This window comes from Vulpes vulpes, chromosome 1 (genome assembly GCF_048418805.1).
Source record: "Vulpes vulpes isolate BD-2025 chromosome 1, VulVul3, whole genome shotgun sequence".
Classification (NCBI taxonomy): Eukaryota; Metazoa; Chordata; class Mammalia; order Carnivora; family Canidae; genus Vulpes; species Vulpes vulpes.
Window position 1 is genome coordinate 9,843,498 of NC_132780.1, and position 16,019 is coordinate 9,859,516.

Sequence of the window (16,019 nt, forward strand, 5' to 3'; positions counted from 1 at the left end):
TGTAGTGAAGAAGTTCTTACCTCCCAGAAAGATCCCTAGTGACCTGACAATAAATGGGTCTCACACAAAATGGCATGGCTCACCACCTGACCAGGGGATGTCAGGCTTTTGATGTTTATTTGAGTTTCAGAGAATTGAAGGGCACTGTAAAGAAACCAGTTTAGGCATGATTCTAGATTAGAATCATGGGCCTGGAGCCCATGGGCCAAGGAGCCAAGGAGCCCTTTACACAGAGGGAAGCAGTAAGGAGAGTCAGTAAGAATGAGGACAGTAGGGTACAGCAATGGTCTACAATGTGGATGAATCTCAAAAATATTATCCTGAGTGAAAGAAGCCAGACACAACAGAGCACATATTGTATGATTCCATTTACATAAGATACACAGAATAGGCAAAGCCACAGAGACCGGAAGCAGATTGGTGTTTGCCAGGGGCCGAGGGGGAAGGGAAATGGAGAGTGACTGTTACTGGGTAAGGGGTTTTCTTCTTGAGTGATGAAAATGTTTGGAACTCGATAGTGGTGGTAGTTGAACAAAATTGCGAATGAACTCAATGCCACTAAATTATACACTTTAAAACACTTGTTTTATGTGATGTGAATTTTACTATAATTTAAAAATATAATGGGGGGTTGTGGTTAGGTGAAGAATTTGAGTTTGAGAACCAGGGAGACAGAGTGTGAATCTTGCTCCTCCACTCCCAGCCATATGATCTGGGAAAACTGATGCCAGTGCCTGGCCTTTGTTTACTCGTCTGTAAAACACAATCACTGTACCCATCCCATGGGACTACTGGAAGGAAGATTCAAGTGAGCTCACATAGGCACAGATCACGGAGCACAAATGGTTGCTCAGTGGAGGTGGCGGTTGTTCTGAGGATGGGAGGAGTCACTGGGGGAAGCTGTGGTTTGGGAGGCAGAAATGCAGAGAGCACCTGAGTCAAATCTCCCCTCTTAATCCCCAGCTTCTAGCTCTACACCACATATGTAACTCTATTAACAAAGGAAAGAAAACACCCCCATGAGTCTTTACAAGAGCTGCAGAATGATGGGGTGAGATGAGATGGCAGAGAGGAATTTCCCAGGGAGGCAGCAATCAAGGAGAGGAGGGACACTGGCTGGAAGTGGGTCTTTCAGTGGCAGGAAGACCCAGAGAGAGGCAAGCAGCTGTTCTCTGAAGTAGTGGACATACTTCATGATCCTGGATCCATGATCCTTTGACCCCCCCTTCCCTCAGCACCCTCCACGAGACAGAAAGCTGATCTGGTACACTGGGGGCAATTTGCCCACACCTATCTCCTGGGGTGTGAGGTCAATGTCCTCAGGGGCCTTGGGGCTGGCCACAGAGAAGTTCTGGAGAATGGTGGTGAAGAAGAGGAATAATTCCATGCGGGCGATGCCTTCACCAAGACAAATGCGCTTCCCTGTGGGCACAGAAGATCATCATTGTGGGCACTCAGCTGATGTACATCGTTTGCCCTGTCACATCCCAAACCCATATATCTGTGTCCATTGCAACAGATTTGTCTGGGATTGCCCTTTGACCTGAAATTCAGGGTGGACTTTTAGGGAGTTCCCAGGCCCTCTGAAACCAGGTGCAAACATTTGGGTGGATTGGCCTTGCACATGATACCAGGAGAGAGTCTCTAGTTCCTGTTAAAAGGGTTTCTAGAGGATTCAGTGGCCCCTCAGAGAATGTGTGTGTGTGTCTGTGTGTCTGTCCGTCTGCCTCCACACGTGTAGGTGTGTGCACATTTCTGACAACATTTTTAATGTCTTTCATTTCTAATGTGGGGAGAATGGTACCCATCAACTAGGGCTATCATGACGTTAAAGAAATTAGTATTTGTAAAAATTCTCAGACTAGTACCTGGCCTGTACTAAGGATACTGTAGGTGGTTGTTGCTTTGTGTTTCTTTCTAGGTGTGTGTGGTGGGGAATGTGTGTGTGTGTGTGTGTGTGTGTGGTAGGGAATATGTGCATTGGGGAGCAGTATGTGTGTGGAAGGGAAGGCATGCGTGTGTGTGGGAGTGTTTGTGTGTGTGTGTGTGTGTGTGTGTTTGTGTCAGGGAGTGTGTTGTGGCCGGGAGTGTGGGGGGAAGTGTGTATATGTGTGGTGGGGAGTGTGAGTGTGTGGTAGGGAGTGTGCATGTGGGGGAATGTGCATGTTTGTGGCAGGGAGTGTGTGGGTAGTCGGGGGGTAGTCGGGGGGTAGTGTGTGTGTGGTAGGGAATGTGGGGGGTGGTGAGAGGGTCTGTGTGTGGTAGGAGTGTGTTTGTTTGTGGTTGGAGTGTGCATGTGGGGGAGAGTTGTGTGGTGGATATTGCGGGTGTGTGGGGATTATGTGTGTGGTGAAGAGAAGGCGTGTGTTGAGAAGTGTGCATGTGGGGGGGGAGTTGTGTGGTGCAGAGTGTGATTGTGTGGTGGGGAGTGTGTGGAGTGTGTGTGTGTGGTGAGGAGAACGGGTGGTGAGAAGTGTGCATGTGGGGGGGAGTCGTGTGGTGGGTTTTGTGAGTGTGGTGGGGAGTTTATGGGGGTGTATGTGGCACTGTGTGATTGTCTCTCTGAGTTGTCATCTGAACTCAGTGTGGGAGCCATGGGCTTCAAGAGTTTTGGGGGAAAATCAAGCTGCACATGAAGTGGGAGTCTATGGCTTCGGGCCGACTCCAGAGGTGTGAAAGCCCCCAGTAGGTTACAGAGCTTGGGCTTGTCGAGAAATGAGGACACAGGGCATGGAAACCTCAGGCAGAGATGCTGAAAGCCTGCTCCTTTACTTCAATGGCTCTTAATCTGCAGGCTGGCCACCTTGGAAAGACCATTCCAGACATTCCTAGACCTTCCATTGGGCTTGTGTGGAGGTTTCTTGAAGGGGGGGGTGTATTCCATATCTTTTTTGGCACATCAGAAGTGAGGACATAGGAACTTAGGAAAACTCAGGGCAGGGTTAGGTCTTGCAACTCGTTCTGTCACCCAGTTCTTTCCAGAACAGCCTGGCCCTACTCTCTCCCTCTCACCCTGTCTTCCTCATCCCTGGGGCTGTCCAATGGGACACCTTTGCTATCCTTTTGGCTCTAACATCTTTTTAGGCTCAGTTTGCCTTTCTTTCTCCCCATGGCGAGCTTGCCTCAGACTTCTGCTCTGTCTCTATCTCCTATCTGACTTCTGTCTCCCTCATCTTTTGCCCACATTCTTCAATCTTAAACTCGCTGTCTCTGTCCATTTGATTCTGATTCCACTTGAAACTCTCTCTCTCTCTCCCTCCTTTTCTGTCTCCCTCTCCTCTTTCTCACTCTATCGTCTCAGGCTCACTCTGTCTCTGTCACTATGTCCCCCGTCACTGACTCCCTCTGTGTCTCTCTGTTTCTCACTCACTCCTTCCTTCTTTGTCTGTCTGTCTCTGTCCTTTTCTTTCTCTATATCTCTGCCTTGATTCCGGGGTCCTCTTCTCCCCCCAAAGGATGAGGAACCCGGGCATTGGGGTTTTCTATGCATGAGGCCAAAGGGTGGAGAGTTGGGGATAGAGACAAGTCAGAGCACATCAAGACACTCTCTGGCCCCCAGTGCCAGCAGGATAAATGCAACTACCTCCCAGCTTTCAAGGCCCTCCAGCTGAGCGATTCACCCTTGACCCCCTCTATAATCTATACTCCAGGCTCCCTGGGCTCATCTAGCGTCTCAAATTGCCATGCTGTCTCCACCCTCAGGTTTTGACCTTGCTCTGCCTGGACCACTCTTTCTAGTGGCCAATTGATATTTATCCTTGATCTCTTAGCTTTGAAGCCAGTATATCAGGGAAGCTTTTATCATGAACCACTAAGAGTAGTCAGTCCTTCCTATGTTGCGTCTCCAGAGCCCCTTTTAGAGCATCTATCACAATTAGGATTAATTATAATAATAATCACCACTTCTATGAGCACTTACTTTGTTCCAAACAGTCCTAATCACATGGCAAGCATTAATTAATTTAATTAGGTACATTATTGTGGCCAAATGACAAATGCCCATTTTCCCTGCTGGATGATAAATTTCCCAGAGCAGAAACCATGTCTCCATGAGACTTGTCCAGTGCATTATCTTCAGCCTCCAGTAGAGTACTGAGCTCAGAGTAGTGCTCCCGGATATTTCATGCCAAGGTATAGAGAGGTTAAAATACTTTCCCATGGTCCAACTTACCAAGATGTGCCTTTGGAACATGATCTTACTTCTTAAACCCCCCTGGGTTGTAATGAAGATGGAGCAGATTAAAGCAGGTAAAGCAACTGGCACATACTAAATGCTCCATAAGCAAAAATCTCTCCTGGATTGTTTCAAGGAGGGGGTGGCATCTGCACTATGGTATCTGGGAAAGGGAGTGTGGGCCTGGCTTACCTATGGAGAAGGGGATAAATGCTTCATTCTTCTTCAGTGCTCCATTGGCATCCAGAAAGTGGTCAGGGTTGAAGACATCTGGTTTTTCAAAGTAATGGGGATCATTGAGAGCAGAGTGCAGGATGGGAAATACTTCAGTGCCCTAAGGGAGGGTCACATGGTCAGAAGATATTGTCATTCCCTTCCTCAACCCATTTGATTAAAAAACAAAAGCAATAACAAACAAACAATAACAACAGGTCAAGTACAGAGATTAAGAGCACCCAGACTGGCCACATAGGAGAGATGTGGGAGCCCAACTGGCCTCACCTTGGGAATAATGTACCCTCTGAAGGAAATATCTTTGGTGACCATATGGGGCACGCCAATGGGGAGAAGGTCCCCAAATCTCTGAATCTCGTGGATGACTGCATCAGTGTATGGCATTTTGGCTCGGTCATCAAGGGAAGGAAGACGGTGTGGGCCAATCACCTGGTCAATCTCCTTGTAGATTCTCTCTGCATAGATGAGTGGGACCAGGGAATCTCATTTTTAAAATTTATTTATTTTTATTTAAATTCAACTAATTCACAGAGAGTATATTAGTATCAGAGGTAGAGTTCAGTGAATTGTCAGTCTATATAACACCCAGTGCTCATTCATCATGTGCCCTCCTTTATGTCCATCACTCCATTACCCCATCCCCCCACCCATCTCCCCTCCAGGACCCTCATTTTATTTCCTAGGGTTAAGAGTTTCTTATGGTTTGTATCCCTCTCTGATTTCATCTTGTTTTATTTTTCCCTCCCTTCCCCATGATCTTCTGTTTTGTTTCCTAAATTCCACATATGAGTGAGATCATATGATAATTGCCTTTCTCTGACTGACTTATTTCACTCAGCATAATACCATCTAGGGGAACTTCATTTAAAAAGACATTTCAGGGACGCCTGGGTGGTTCAGCGGTTGAGCGTCTGCCTTTGGCTCAGGGCATCGAATCCCACGTGTCAGGCTCCCTGCTTGGAGCCTGCTTCTCCCTCTGCCTGTATCTCTGCCTCTCTCGCATGCTCATGAATAAATAAATAAAATCTTTAAAAAAATAGAAAGACATTTTAGCAGGGATACTGCTTTCTATGGACAAATGAGTCAGGAACAATATATATAATATAATAAAGGATTAGGTCATTGACACCCCTCAGAGCCACCAGCCTGGGGTAGGGGAATGAGAATGGGAGAATTAAGGAATGAAATCTTGGGGATCCCTGGGTGGCTCAGCGGTTTGGCGCCTGCCTTTGGCCCAGGGCGCGATCCTGGAGTCCCGGGATCGAGTCCCACGCCGGGTTCCCAGCATGGAGCCTGCTCTCCCTCCTCCTGTGTCTCTGCCTCTCTCTCTCTCTCTCTCTCTCTCTGTCTCTCTATGTCTATCACGAATAAATAAATAAACAAATCTTTAAAAAAAAAAAGGAATGAAATCTAGTTCATAGGACAGATGGATGCACGCACAAACGAATGAGCCGATGAGTCAATGACAAATAGTTCACTCGATTAATCACTGTTTTAATTTTTTTTTTTTTTAATTTATGATAGTCACAGAGAGAGAGAGAGGCAGAGACATAGGCAGAGGGAGAAGCAGGCTCCATGCACCGGGAGCCCGACGTGGGATTCGATCCCGGGTCTCCAGGATCGCGCCCTGGGCCAAAGTCAGGCGCTAAACCGCTGCGCCACCCAGGGATCCCCTAATCACTGTTTTAAAAGATCAACAGATGAAGCAATTAATCCACATAAAGAAAAAAATTAATCCACATAAAGAATGGGAGTTGACATCGTCGAATTAATCATTGATTAAAGAATCTGAGTACACAGGTTAATAAATAAATAAAAGGACGGACAGGTGCATGGACGGCTGGGGAGATAGAGGAGTCAGCCTGTAAACGATGGGAAGAAACAGTGGGAGAACATACTGACACACTTCAGCCATCCACCCACAGGGCTGGCTTAGTGCGGGATTCATTGAAAACCTGAGTGCTACAGGTATAGGAGAGGAACTCCGCCTCTCTCATTCAGGAGGCACCTCAAGGGGGTTGGGGTAACTCGGTGGCGGGCACTGAGGGGGGCACTTGACAGGATGAGCACTGGGTGTTATACTATATGTTGGCAAATCAAACTTCAATTAAAATAAATAAATAAATAAATTAATTAATTAATTAATTAAAAAAAAAAGGAAGGGCCTCAGCCCCACTTCCGCAGCCCCCAAAGGGGTCACAAATCCCCCCTGCCCCGGCCCACCCACCTGTGATGTGGGGGTATTTGAGCATGAGTAGGAATCCGTAGCGGAGCGTGGTGCTGGTGGTCTCCGTGCCGGCGAAGAAGAGCGAGAGCGCCGTGTCTATGAGGTTCCGATGGTGGAACTCGCTGCTGGGCTCGGCCTTCTCCTGGATCCGAGGGGGAGCGGGGGGCTTGGCTGCGCGCTCCTCCCTCGGGGCGCCCTCCCCTGCTCGGGGTCTCCCGCAGGGTCTGGACCGCCTTCCTTTTCCGCGCCCTCTGCGCGCCCAACCGCGAATCCCTCTCCGCCTCCGCGCGCTGCCTGGGCTCCAATCCCTCTGCCATCCCTCTGCTGCGCGTCCCCCTTTCGCTCCCAGCCTCTCTTGGCCTCTGTGAGTCCTGTCACCTGTTGCTGGACTTCTGTCCCGCGTCCTGCGCTTCCTGTTTTTCTCTCCCTCCCTCTGTCCTCCTTTCCCCTTTTTAACTCTTCCCCTCGTTTCCTTTCTGCCTCTCCCCCCTCTTTCCAAGATCCCTTGGCATCCCGCGTCCTTCCCCCCCATTCCCTCCCCCTCGCCGCTGGCTTCTGCCCCCCCCCCCCCATCCTTTCCTCCCTCCCTGCGTCTCCCATTCCCCTCCCGCAAACCCCACTTTGTCCATGCGGATCAGGTAGGCGTCGATGAAGTCCCGCGGAGCGCTGGGGTCCAGGGTTTCCCGGTGCTTCTCCACCATGCGGGCAATGAAGGCTTTGATTTCCTGCAGGTTATTGTAGACCTGCCTGTGTGTGCCAGGAAAGTACTTCAAGAAGCTGTGGAAAAGCTCGAACATCTGCGGGAAAGAAGGGGGGGCTGTGAGATCGTCCTGGGGCTGAGCTGTGGGTCCCGGGGGGGGGGGGAGAGCTCCCTGGCCCTGACACCCCGGAAGGGGTGGTGGTGGATATCATCTCCCTGTGTCTGTCTCTCTTTTTCGGTCTCCCTTGTCTCTGTCTCTCACCCACTCACTGATTCTAAGTCTCCTTTGATCTGTTCTCCTCCCATTTATTTTTAAGATTTTATTTGTTCATGAGAGGCAGAGACAGGCAGAGGGAGAAGCAGGCTCCAGGCAGGGAGCCCGATGTGGGACTGGATCCCAGGACTCCAGGATCAAGCCCTGAGCCGAAGGCAGGTGCTAAACCGCTGAGCCACCCAGGAATTCCCCAGAAAACTTTTTCTTAATCGCTCCTTCTAGGGATAACCATTGTTAACTCTGGCGAATCTCCTTCCAGAGTTTTCTCTTGGTGGTTTTCCATGGAAGGGGAAAAGTGAAATCACCTATTGGGCTTCTTCCAAATACTCACCTTGGGCCCCATTCCAGATTTTTGGATCAGACTCTCCAGTAGGAGGTCATGGGAATTTGTATTTGTGACAGTCCTATGCATGAATCTGAGATATGCTACTAGTTAAGAAACATAGTCATAGTGCTCTGAAGTTTAATTTCCTTCCTTCCTTCCTTCCTTCCTTCCTTCCTTCCTTCCTTCCTTCCTTCCTTTTTCTTTCTTTCTTTCTTTCTTTCTTTCTTTCTTTCTTTCTTTCTTTCTTTCTTTCTTTTTCTTTCTTTCTTTTTTTCTCTTTCTTTCTTTCTTTCTTTCTTTCTTTCTTTCTTTCTTTCTTTCCTTCTTCTTCTTCTTCTTCTTCTTCTTCTTCTTCTTCTTTCTTCTTTTTTTTTTTGAGAGAGAGAGAGAGGGAAGTTGGGGAGGGGCAGAAGGCGAGGGAGAGAGAATCTTAAGTAGGCTCTATGCTCGGCGTGGAGCCCAAGGGAGAACTCCATCTCACAACCGTGGGACCAGGACCTGAACCGAAATCAAAGAGTTGGATGCTTAACCAACTGAGCCACCCAGGTGCCCCCGAAGTTTAATTTTCTTAACTTAATATACAATTAGGGTATTTCCAGGTTCATTGAGAAAGAGAAATCACACTATTTTGTTATAAAAGAAGAGCATATTACTTTACAACCTGAGAGACATTTAAAAGAAAGAAAAAAAAAAACAGAGGAAGGAGAATGGGGTAAACAAAGAAATGTCATTCCTTTTTTCATATATCCTTTGAACTGCTTCAAGGGAGGGGCTTTGCCAAAGACAGAGGTGAAGATTTTAAGAAATTGGGGACAGAAGAGTAGAGAGCTTGATATCCTGATTCATATTCTGTCCCCTTGTCTCTTCATCTCAGCCTCGTCATACTAGGCTCCTGCCTGTCTCTTGTCCCTCCCTCCTGCCATCCAGCACTCAGTGCCCCTGTCCCTCCTTGTTGTCTCTGCTCCTCTTCCAGCCTGTAGGTGCATTTCTGGGCCCCCAAAGCAGATTGCCCCTCTGCCTTGCCCCAGATGTCCACCTCATGCCCACCCTCCCACTCCCTCTCCCTGACCTGGCTGGAGAAGGAGCTGATGAGTGCGAAGGACACATAGAACAAGTTCATCAGGCGCAGAAACTCAGGGTCTTTGTAGCCAAAGCGTTTTCCAAAGACAATGGAGCAGATGATGTTGGCGGTCATGGAGTGGAAGAAGAAGGTGGGGTCTTGGAGGGCTCCTAGGAGGAGGCAGCACAGGTCATGGGACACAGACTCAAACAGAGGCCTTGGGAGCATTTGGCTACTGTGCCATGTCTGTGTGTCTGCCCTCCCTCACCCAGTGATGGTAAAGAAGGGGAGACAACAACAGCTAACACACACTAGCCCAGATGATGTGCCAGGCCCTATTCTAAGCACTTCATGTATTATTTCATTAAATTTCCCACCACAATCCTGGGAGGAAAGTGTTGTTCTGTTATTATTTCCATTCCACAGTTGGGCAGAGAGGTTGAGTAACTTGCCCAGTGTTACCCAGCTCCTAATCCCTGGGATTGGGATTCAGACCCAGGCAGCCCAGCTCTAGGGACTGTCCCTCTCCGGCCTCAGCTCTGACCCTGGGAGCAGGGAGTTAAGTCCCAGGGACACAGGGATGCAGAGCAGGTGTTCAATCACCTGTGCAAAGTAAAGAACTCTGTTCTCCCTATCCCTGGCCTGTCACTCCCCCTTCATCTCTTCTTTCCACCTCCAGGGCATTCTGGTCTCCAGGGAATTGTCCTGCACTTATTAGTTGCTGTCTGTATACATCCTGGCCTCCCTAACTATGCCCAGGTTCAATGTGTGATCAGCCTCTCTCTCTGCGGGTCTCACCTGTCCATCTTCTCTTGGTCCCCATCAGAGCCTTTTCTGAGCAAGTCTGTCTGTCTGTCTAATTTTCTCTGCCTTGGTTTCTTTCTGCCTCTCCCAGGCTCTTCCAGTCTCTCTCTGTTTTGGTCCCTCCCTCTCTGTCTCTTTCTCCTTTCCTGTCTCTCCAGCTGAGTCACTCTGTATCCTCTGGTCTGCTTCTTTGTCCTCTGTCCCTAGTCCTCTACAGCTCCATGTGTTTCTACCTCTGCCTTTCCCTCCCAACCTCTGCATTTATGTCCCAAAATATCTCTATTGGAAGGACCCTGTCTCATAAACACCTTTTTTTTTTCATAAACACTTTTTTATGGAGAATCTCAAATCAAGCAGAAGTGCTTTTTTGACAGCTTGTACAGCTGTCTGAGAGTGGAATGCCCCGGCTGCCCTCCTTGCGCACTGCCAGCTCATCAGCAGTTCACCCAAGGAAAGGAAAACCCAGTTTATCATTTTTAAAGTATCTGTCATTTTCCCTTTTCTCTCTCTGCCTTCTTTTTATAAGTCCTATTTTTGTTCTTGATAGATACAATTAATCCATGAGTTGGTTTCTCTGAATTCAAGTAAACAGCATACTAACACCTAAAGTTTATGCCTTTGAGTTGTTCTCAACACTATACACTCTACATCTCTCTGGCTTCCTGTGTTCCTCTCCTCCCCATCACTTCTATCCCTCTGTCTGATGGTCTCTTGGGATCATTTTCTTTTTTTTATGATTTTATTTATTTACTCATGAGAGACACACAGAGAGAGGCAGAAACATAGACAGAGGGAGAAGCAGGCTCCCTGCAGGGAGCCTCACGTGGGACTCGATCCCAGCACCCTGGGGTCGCGACCTGAGCCAAAGGCAGACGCTCAACCACTGAGCCACCCAGGTGCCCTTGGGATCATTTTCTATCTCTACCTCTCTTTCTCTGTCCATGGATACCCCCTATGTCTTTCTGTTGCCATGCACCCCGCATAGCCATCACACAGGACTCACCCTCAGTTTTCCGCAGCTCTTCCACCAGACACTGAGCCTCCTCCTGAATCCGCTCCTCCACACTCCGCTTCCCCATCCCGAAGTCCCTCATGGTGGCCAGAGAGAATCGGCGAAGAGTCTTCCAGCGTTCCCCATTGGCAAAGACTACACCTGGGTGTGTAGAGAAGGCATGGGTTGCCTAGGAGACTGGAAGGAGACCCTGTGTCCCTGTGCACCCCTTATCTTCTCTTCCCAGATTCATCCTCCCCAATTCCCCTTCTCCAGCATTCCCTTCCTGCTGCCTTTGAGGCCCTTACCGTATCCCTGGAAGACTGGCTCCACTATAGCAATTTTTCCCCGGCCAGAGAAGGCCTCAGCATTGTCCACCAGGGCCTCCCGTATGGCGTCTATCCCACATAGCATGACCGTGCGTCTTGGCCCCAGGTACACCGTGAAAACATCCCCATATTTCTCTTGGAGCTGCAAAGCATATCCACACCAGGGTTACTATTAGTCCATATGCACCTATGCAGCCATCCCAGTTGTTAAACCATAAAAACACTTACACATAGATTGGTCTTGTGTAAGACAAGACCCTCCAGCCCAGGGTGCCTTTCCCCTTCCCAGGACCTAGCAACTGAAGGATTAACCAATGGCCCAGCCAGGGTCTGCATGGTTGGTGCCCTAAGCAACACAGATGGTTAAATATCTCTCATTCCTACTCATACCTGTGACTCTAGCCAGATCTCCCCAGCATTGAAATTGAAGGGTCATACTTCTTGTGACCCAAGGTCAACCTGCTGTCTGCCTCCTGACTATTTCCCCTAGGGACCTTCCCTGAACCACCTACCCGGTAGACAGAAAAAGGAAAACAATGGCTTCTGGGATGATCATGAAATCTGAGGAATCATAACATCAGTGCAGCCACTTGCAAAACTGCTCAGTGGTATTTATCAAAACTAAACACATGGATACTAAGTGATTCAGCAGCTTCACTCCCAGATGCCTGCCCAACAAAAATGTGCACATAGGTTCACGAAAATATAATCAGTAAGATCCATGGAAGCTCAACAACACAGAGAGAGAATAAATATATAATAATATATTCATGCCATGGAGTACTACGTAACAATTACAAAGAACCTGCTCTATAGCCAACAACATGAATGAAACTCACAGGCATAGAGTTGAGTGAAAGCAGCCAGACACACAAGTGTCCATAATTCATAATACTATTTATTTATTTATTTATTTATTTATTTATTTATTTATTTATAAAGAGAAAGAGTGCAAGTGTGCAAGCAAGGGGGGGAAGGACAAGGGGGGGGGACAGAGGGGCAGAGGGAGAGAGAGAGAGAGAATCTTAAGCAAGCTCCACGCCCATTGTGGATCTGGATGCAAGGTTCAATTTATGATCCTGAGATCATGACCTGAGCTGAAATCAAGAGTCCGATGCCCAAGCAACAGAACCCAAGGCACTCTGGTCATAATCCTATTTATATGAAGTCAAGATAGTGGGAGGGTGGTGATCGGAAGGAGATTTCTGGGGATAAAACGTATTGTTATGTATCTGTATGTCAATTACATGAGTATGTTCATTTGAGAGAATTCACTGAGCTGAACACATGAGTTGTGCACTTTTAGGGTAAACCTCAATAAAAGTTGTCTTAAAATTATGAAAAGTTAAGGGGTGCCTGGGTGGCACAGTCAGTTAAGCATCAGACTCTTGATTTTGGCTCAGGTCATGATCTCAGGGTCATGAGAGTGAGCCCCAAGTCAGCTCTGGGCTGGGCATGGAGCCTGCTTAAAATTCTCTCTCTCCCCATCCTTCTGCCCCTCCTCCCACTTGTGTGAACATGCACTCTCAAATGAGTAAATAAATAAAATCTTTTTAAAAATCATTAAAAGGTTAAGTTTACTGAGAAATCTCTCATACTGATCTCTGCAAAGCCTCCCTACTGGTCTCCCCACTTCCATTCCCATTCCCTTACAATCGGTTTACCACCCACCCCACCCTACCCTGAAGCCAGAGTAGTCCCATGAAAATGTAAATTAATTAATACCCCTAATCTGCTCCAAACCCTCCAGTGGTCCCACTGCACAGAGAGTAAGATCTGAGTTCTCAGGGCGCCTGGGTGGCTCTGGAGTTGGGTGTCTGCCTTTGGCTCAGGGTCATGATCCCAGGGTCCTGGGATGGAGGCCCTCATCAGGCTCCCTGCTAAGGAGCCTTCTTCTCCCTCTCCCTCTGCTGTTCCCCCTGCTGGTGCTCTCTGGCTCTCTCTCCCTCTCTCTCAAATAAATAAATAAAATCTTAAAAAAAAAAAAAAAAAAGATCTGAGTTATCCACCATGGCTCCGTCACTCCTCTGCTTGTCCTCTCTCTTTCCCCTTCACTCATTATTCCAATCCTGCCTTCATGTTGTCCTGAAAAAATGCCGAGCTTGCTCTTGCCTCTTCTCTTGCATCTTTCAGAGTCTCTGCTCACTGAGACTGAGCCTTTCCCTCACCATTCCATCTATAGTAGCTCCACACTTTCTAAAATAGCACCCTGCTTTCTTTTAATCATAGCTTTTGTCTCCCTCATATTTCCTTGTCTATCTTCTATGCTCTGTCCAAAGTCATATCATCAATGCCTAGAATATTCCCAGGCACACAGAAGATGCCCAGGAAATGATATTGAATGAGCGAATAAATTAATAAGTGGATCAAAGTAGCTGCCATTTAATGAGCACTTAAGTATACACCAGGCTCTATGAAATATGCCACCCATCCTCAACAATGTTATGAGTCATGCCTTCTTATCACTATCTCATTTTACAGAGGAGGGAACTGAAACTCAGCGAGAGTTGAATCTAGAAAACAAAATCCACATCTATTTGTCTCTAGAAAGATCTGGGAAAGTATTGGAGAACAGAGGAGGAGCGGGGCCACCCTCCCCAAGCTGTTTCATCATGACACCCACTAGGTAATTCTCTTCCTCTCTATCCCAAAGATGATATGATAATAGAGGATCATGGACCCCTAGGGAATCCTGGAAGGTCCATGGAAGAGATTTAGGGGGTCTGGAACTCTCAAAATTATATGCAAAAATGTTTATGGACATTTGAAGGGGAGGGAGCCCACAGCTTAACCAAATTCTCAAGGTATTTTGTGATCTCCCAAAATATTAGGCAGTTCAGTCTAGGAGAGCATTGGAGATGAAGATATGCCATGTTGGACCTCAGTGTTCCTTCCATGCAGTCTCAGGTGTGTGACTGCAGACAAGTGTCCTTCTCGGGCTGAACCTCACAGTCCATACCTCGAGGATGGGGGTAGCACCTTACCTAGCCCGCAGGGTCGTGGTGAACCAGACCTGATGAATTCCTGCAGCAATACAGATAAATTCTAGCCACGTAATTTTGAGCGAGGAAATCAAGCCCAGGAGTCTACAGGAAAGCACGGTGCCCTTGTGATGCACTGAAGACAATGAGAATTAAATAATATGTACCTGGTGCTTCCACATATGTGGGAAAATTCTCTCTGGTAAGCAAAAGCAAAGGGATGAGAAGGCCAAGATTCAGGAGTGTGGTCATCATGAGGCGAGGTGGGGGTGGGGGGACAGTGAACAGGGCAGCAAGGGGCAGCTGGAAGCTGGTGATCCAGTTCCTCTGTTGGGAAGTGGATTCATGGTGTGGATGATATTATTAAAAAATAAATGGATAATCAAACAAGAAATCATGCCAGGAAAGCTGTGATCGGGAGCCTGGTAAACCCTCCAGAGTTAGCTATTACAGCTCATTCATGGTCATTATGGCTAAGCGCTCTGTGCATGGCCTCCTGTCCTCACCTCTCCTCCTGCCAGCACTGACCTGGGCTAGTCTTAGACCTCTTCTGTTGGCAGAGGAGAGTTCTATATTAGTGGTGACACCATCCCTTTTTTCTCTCTCTTTCAGTGCCCAGGTCAATCCACGGAGGGTGGCAGGCACCCAGATACTCCACAGAGGGTGGCAGAAGAATGGAGTTCTACACCATGGCTCGCACCCAGACGCCTCTTCACGCCCACTTGCTCACTGCAGGGACATGGCCCACACACTCCAACTGAGCAGAGACACCTGACTACCTGACCACCATCCAGCATGCTTCACCTCCATGCCCCTTCCTCACCCCACCCCCTAGGGTGACAAGATGCCCTCACTCCTGGTGAGTGATCCCCAAATACGGAGGCAGGGAGCAACCCTCAGACCCCATCCAATGTGCATCTCACCCTGAGGAAGGATTTGAGTAAGCCTTTTCTGTCCATCTGAAGAAAGTTCCCCAAGATGGGCAGAGGACGGGGGCCTGGTGGGAGGTGGCCATAAGTCTTTGGGCGGCCCCTGGCCATCAGAAGCAAGAGCCCCGTGAGGAGAGCAAGGAGGAGAAGGACGCTGAGCTCCATGGTTTGGTCCAGGTGCCTTCCTCCCAACTGCAGCCTCGAGCTGAGCCTTTTATCCGGAGCCTGCCTCCCCACCAAGTTATGTAACTTCATCCCTTCCCCGCCTCTCCTCTCATCATGGCCAGGAATGTGAACTTGAAGGAGTGGTGATTACAGACCCATATTTCCTGCTCAGGCAACCCTACCTGTTGGTACAATGTGATAGTGATTCCAAAGTCCACATGAGGATGTGTATGGCACACAGTTGTGTTTGTTTTGCAGGTATGGGTGAGCATGCACTGTCCACTTGGGTGCTTATGCTTGCATTTGCTCTCCCATACCTCTTTGCACCTGTGTGTATGCCTGTACGATTTTATATGTGAAGCAGTGTTTGTATTTATGTGAATGCGCTGATGTGTGAATCTACATGAGGTTGTTTATATATTTTTGCAAATGTATGGTTTTATGAGGCTTCTTATGTGAGGAGATGTTTAGCATTTGGGTGATGGTGGCGATGTACATCCTTGTGTGTGAGTCTTTGTGTGCCCACGTGTTTGTATCTCTGCCCTGTCCCTGTCTCTGCAGGGCCTTCAGATGCTCCATGTCTACCTCCAACCCTCCTTCCTTCACCCGCACTTTGGCAACAGCCACAGCTAGGAGTGATGGGGCGACAGGAGAGGCGGGGGAGGGAAGAGACACAGAATTGGTGAGAGAGACAGAGACTGAGGCCCAGCAGGTATAGTGTTCAGGCTCCCTGGCTCTCTGGTTGCTCTGTGCAGTGCCTGACACTTCTCTCCCTGCGATTGGCTCTGCCTTCATGGTAGGACACTTCTCTGATCCTTTCTTTGTG

General features: G+C 48.2%; 1 protein-coding gene across 2 annotated transcripts; it reads right to left on the reverse strand.

The window, feature by feature from the left end:
• Nucleotides 1-70: 70 nt before the first annotated feature.
• Nucleotides 71-15,249, reverse strand: LOC112928354 (cytochrome P450 2B11). Of its 2 annotated transcripts, XM_072753274.1 has the most exons (10): nucleotides 15,023-15,221; nucleotides 14,103-14,235; nucleotides 11,098-11,260; nucleotides 10,802-10,951; nucleotides 9,004-9,164; nucleotides 7,256-7,432; nucleotides 6,636-6,777; nucleotides 4,676-4,863; nucleotides 4,367-4,508; nucleotides 71-1,422 (listed from the first exon to the last, which is right to left on the reverse strand). In XM_072753274.1, the coding sequence occupies exons 3-10, from the start codon at nucleotides 11,201-11,203 to the stop codon at nucleotides 1,232-1,234; spliced, it is 1,257 nt and encodes a 418-aa protein (XP_072609375.1). In that variant the 5' UTR covers nucleotides 11,204-11,260; nucleotides 14,103-14,235; nucleotides 15,023-15,221; the 3' UTR covers nucleotides 71-1,231. The 2 variants fall into 2 exon arrangements, with proteins under 2 accessions (XP_072609375.1, XP_025865767.1); XM_026009982.2 differs by lacking the exon at nucleotides 14,103-14,235 and having other exon boundaries at nucleotides 15,023-15,249.
• Between the last annotated feature and the right edge of the window lie 770 nt (nucleotides 15,250-16,019).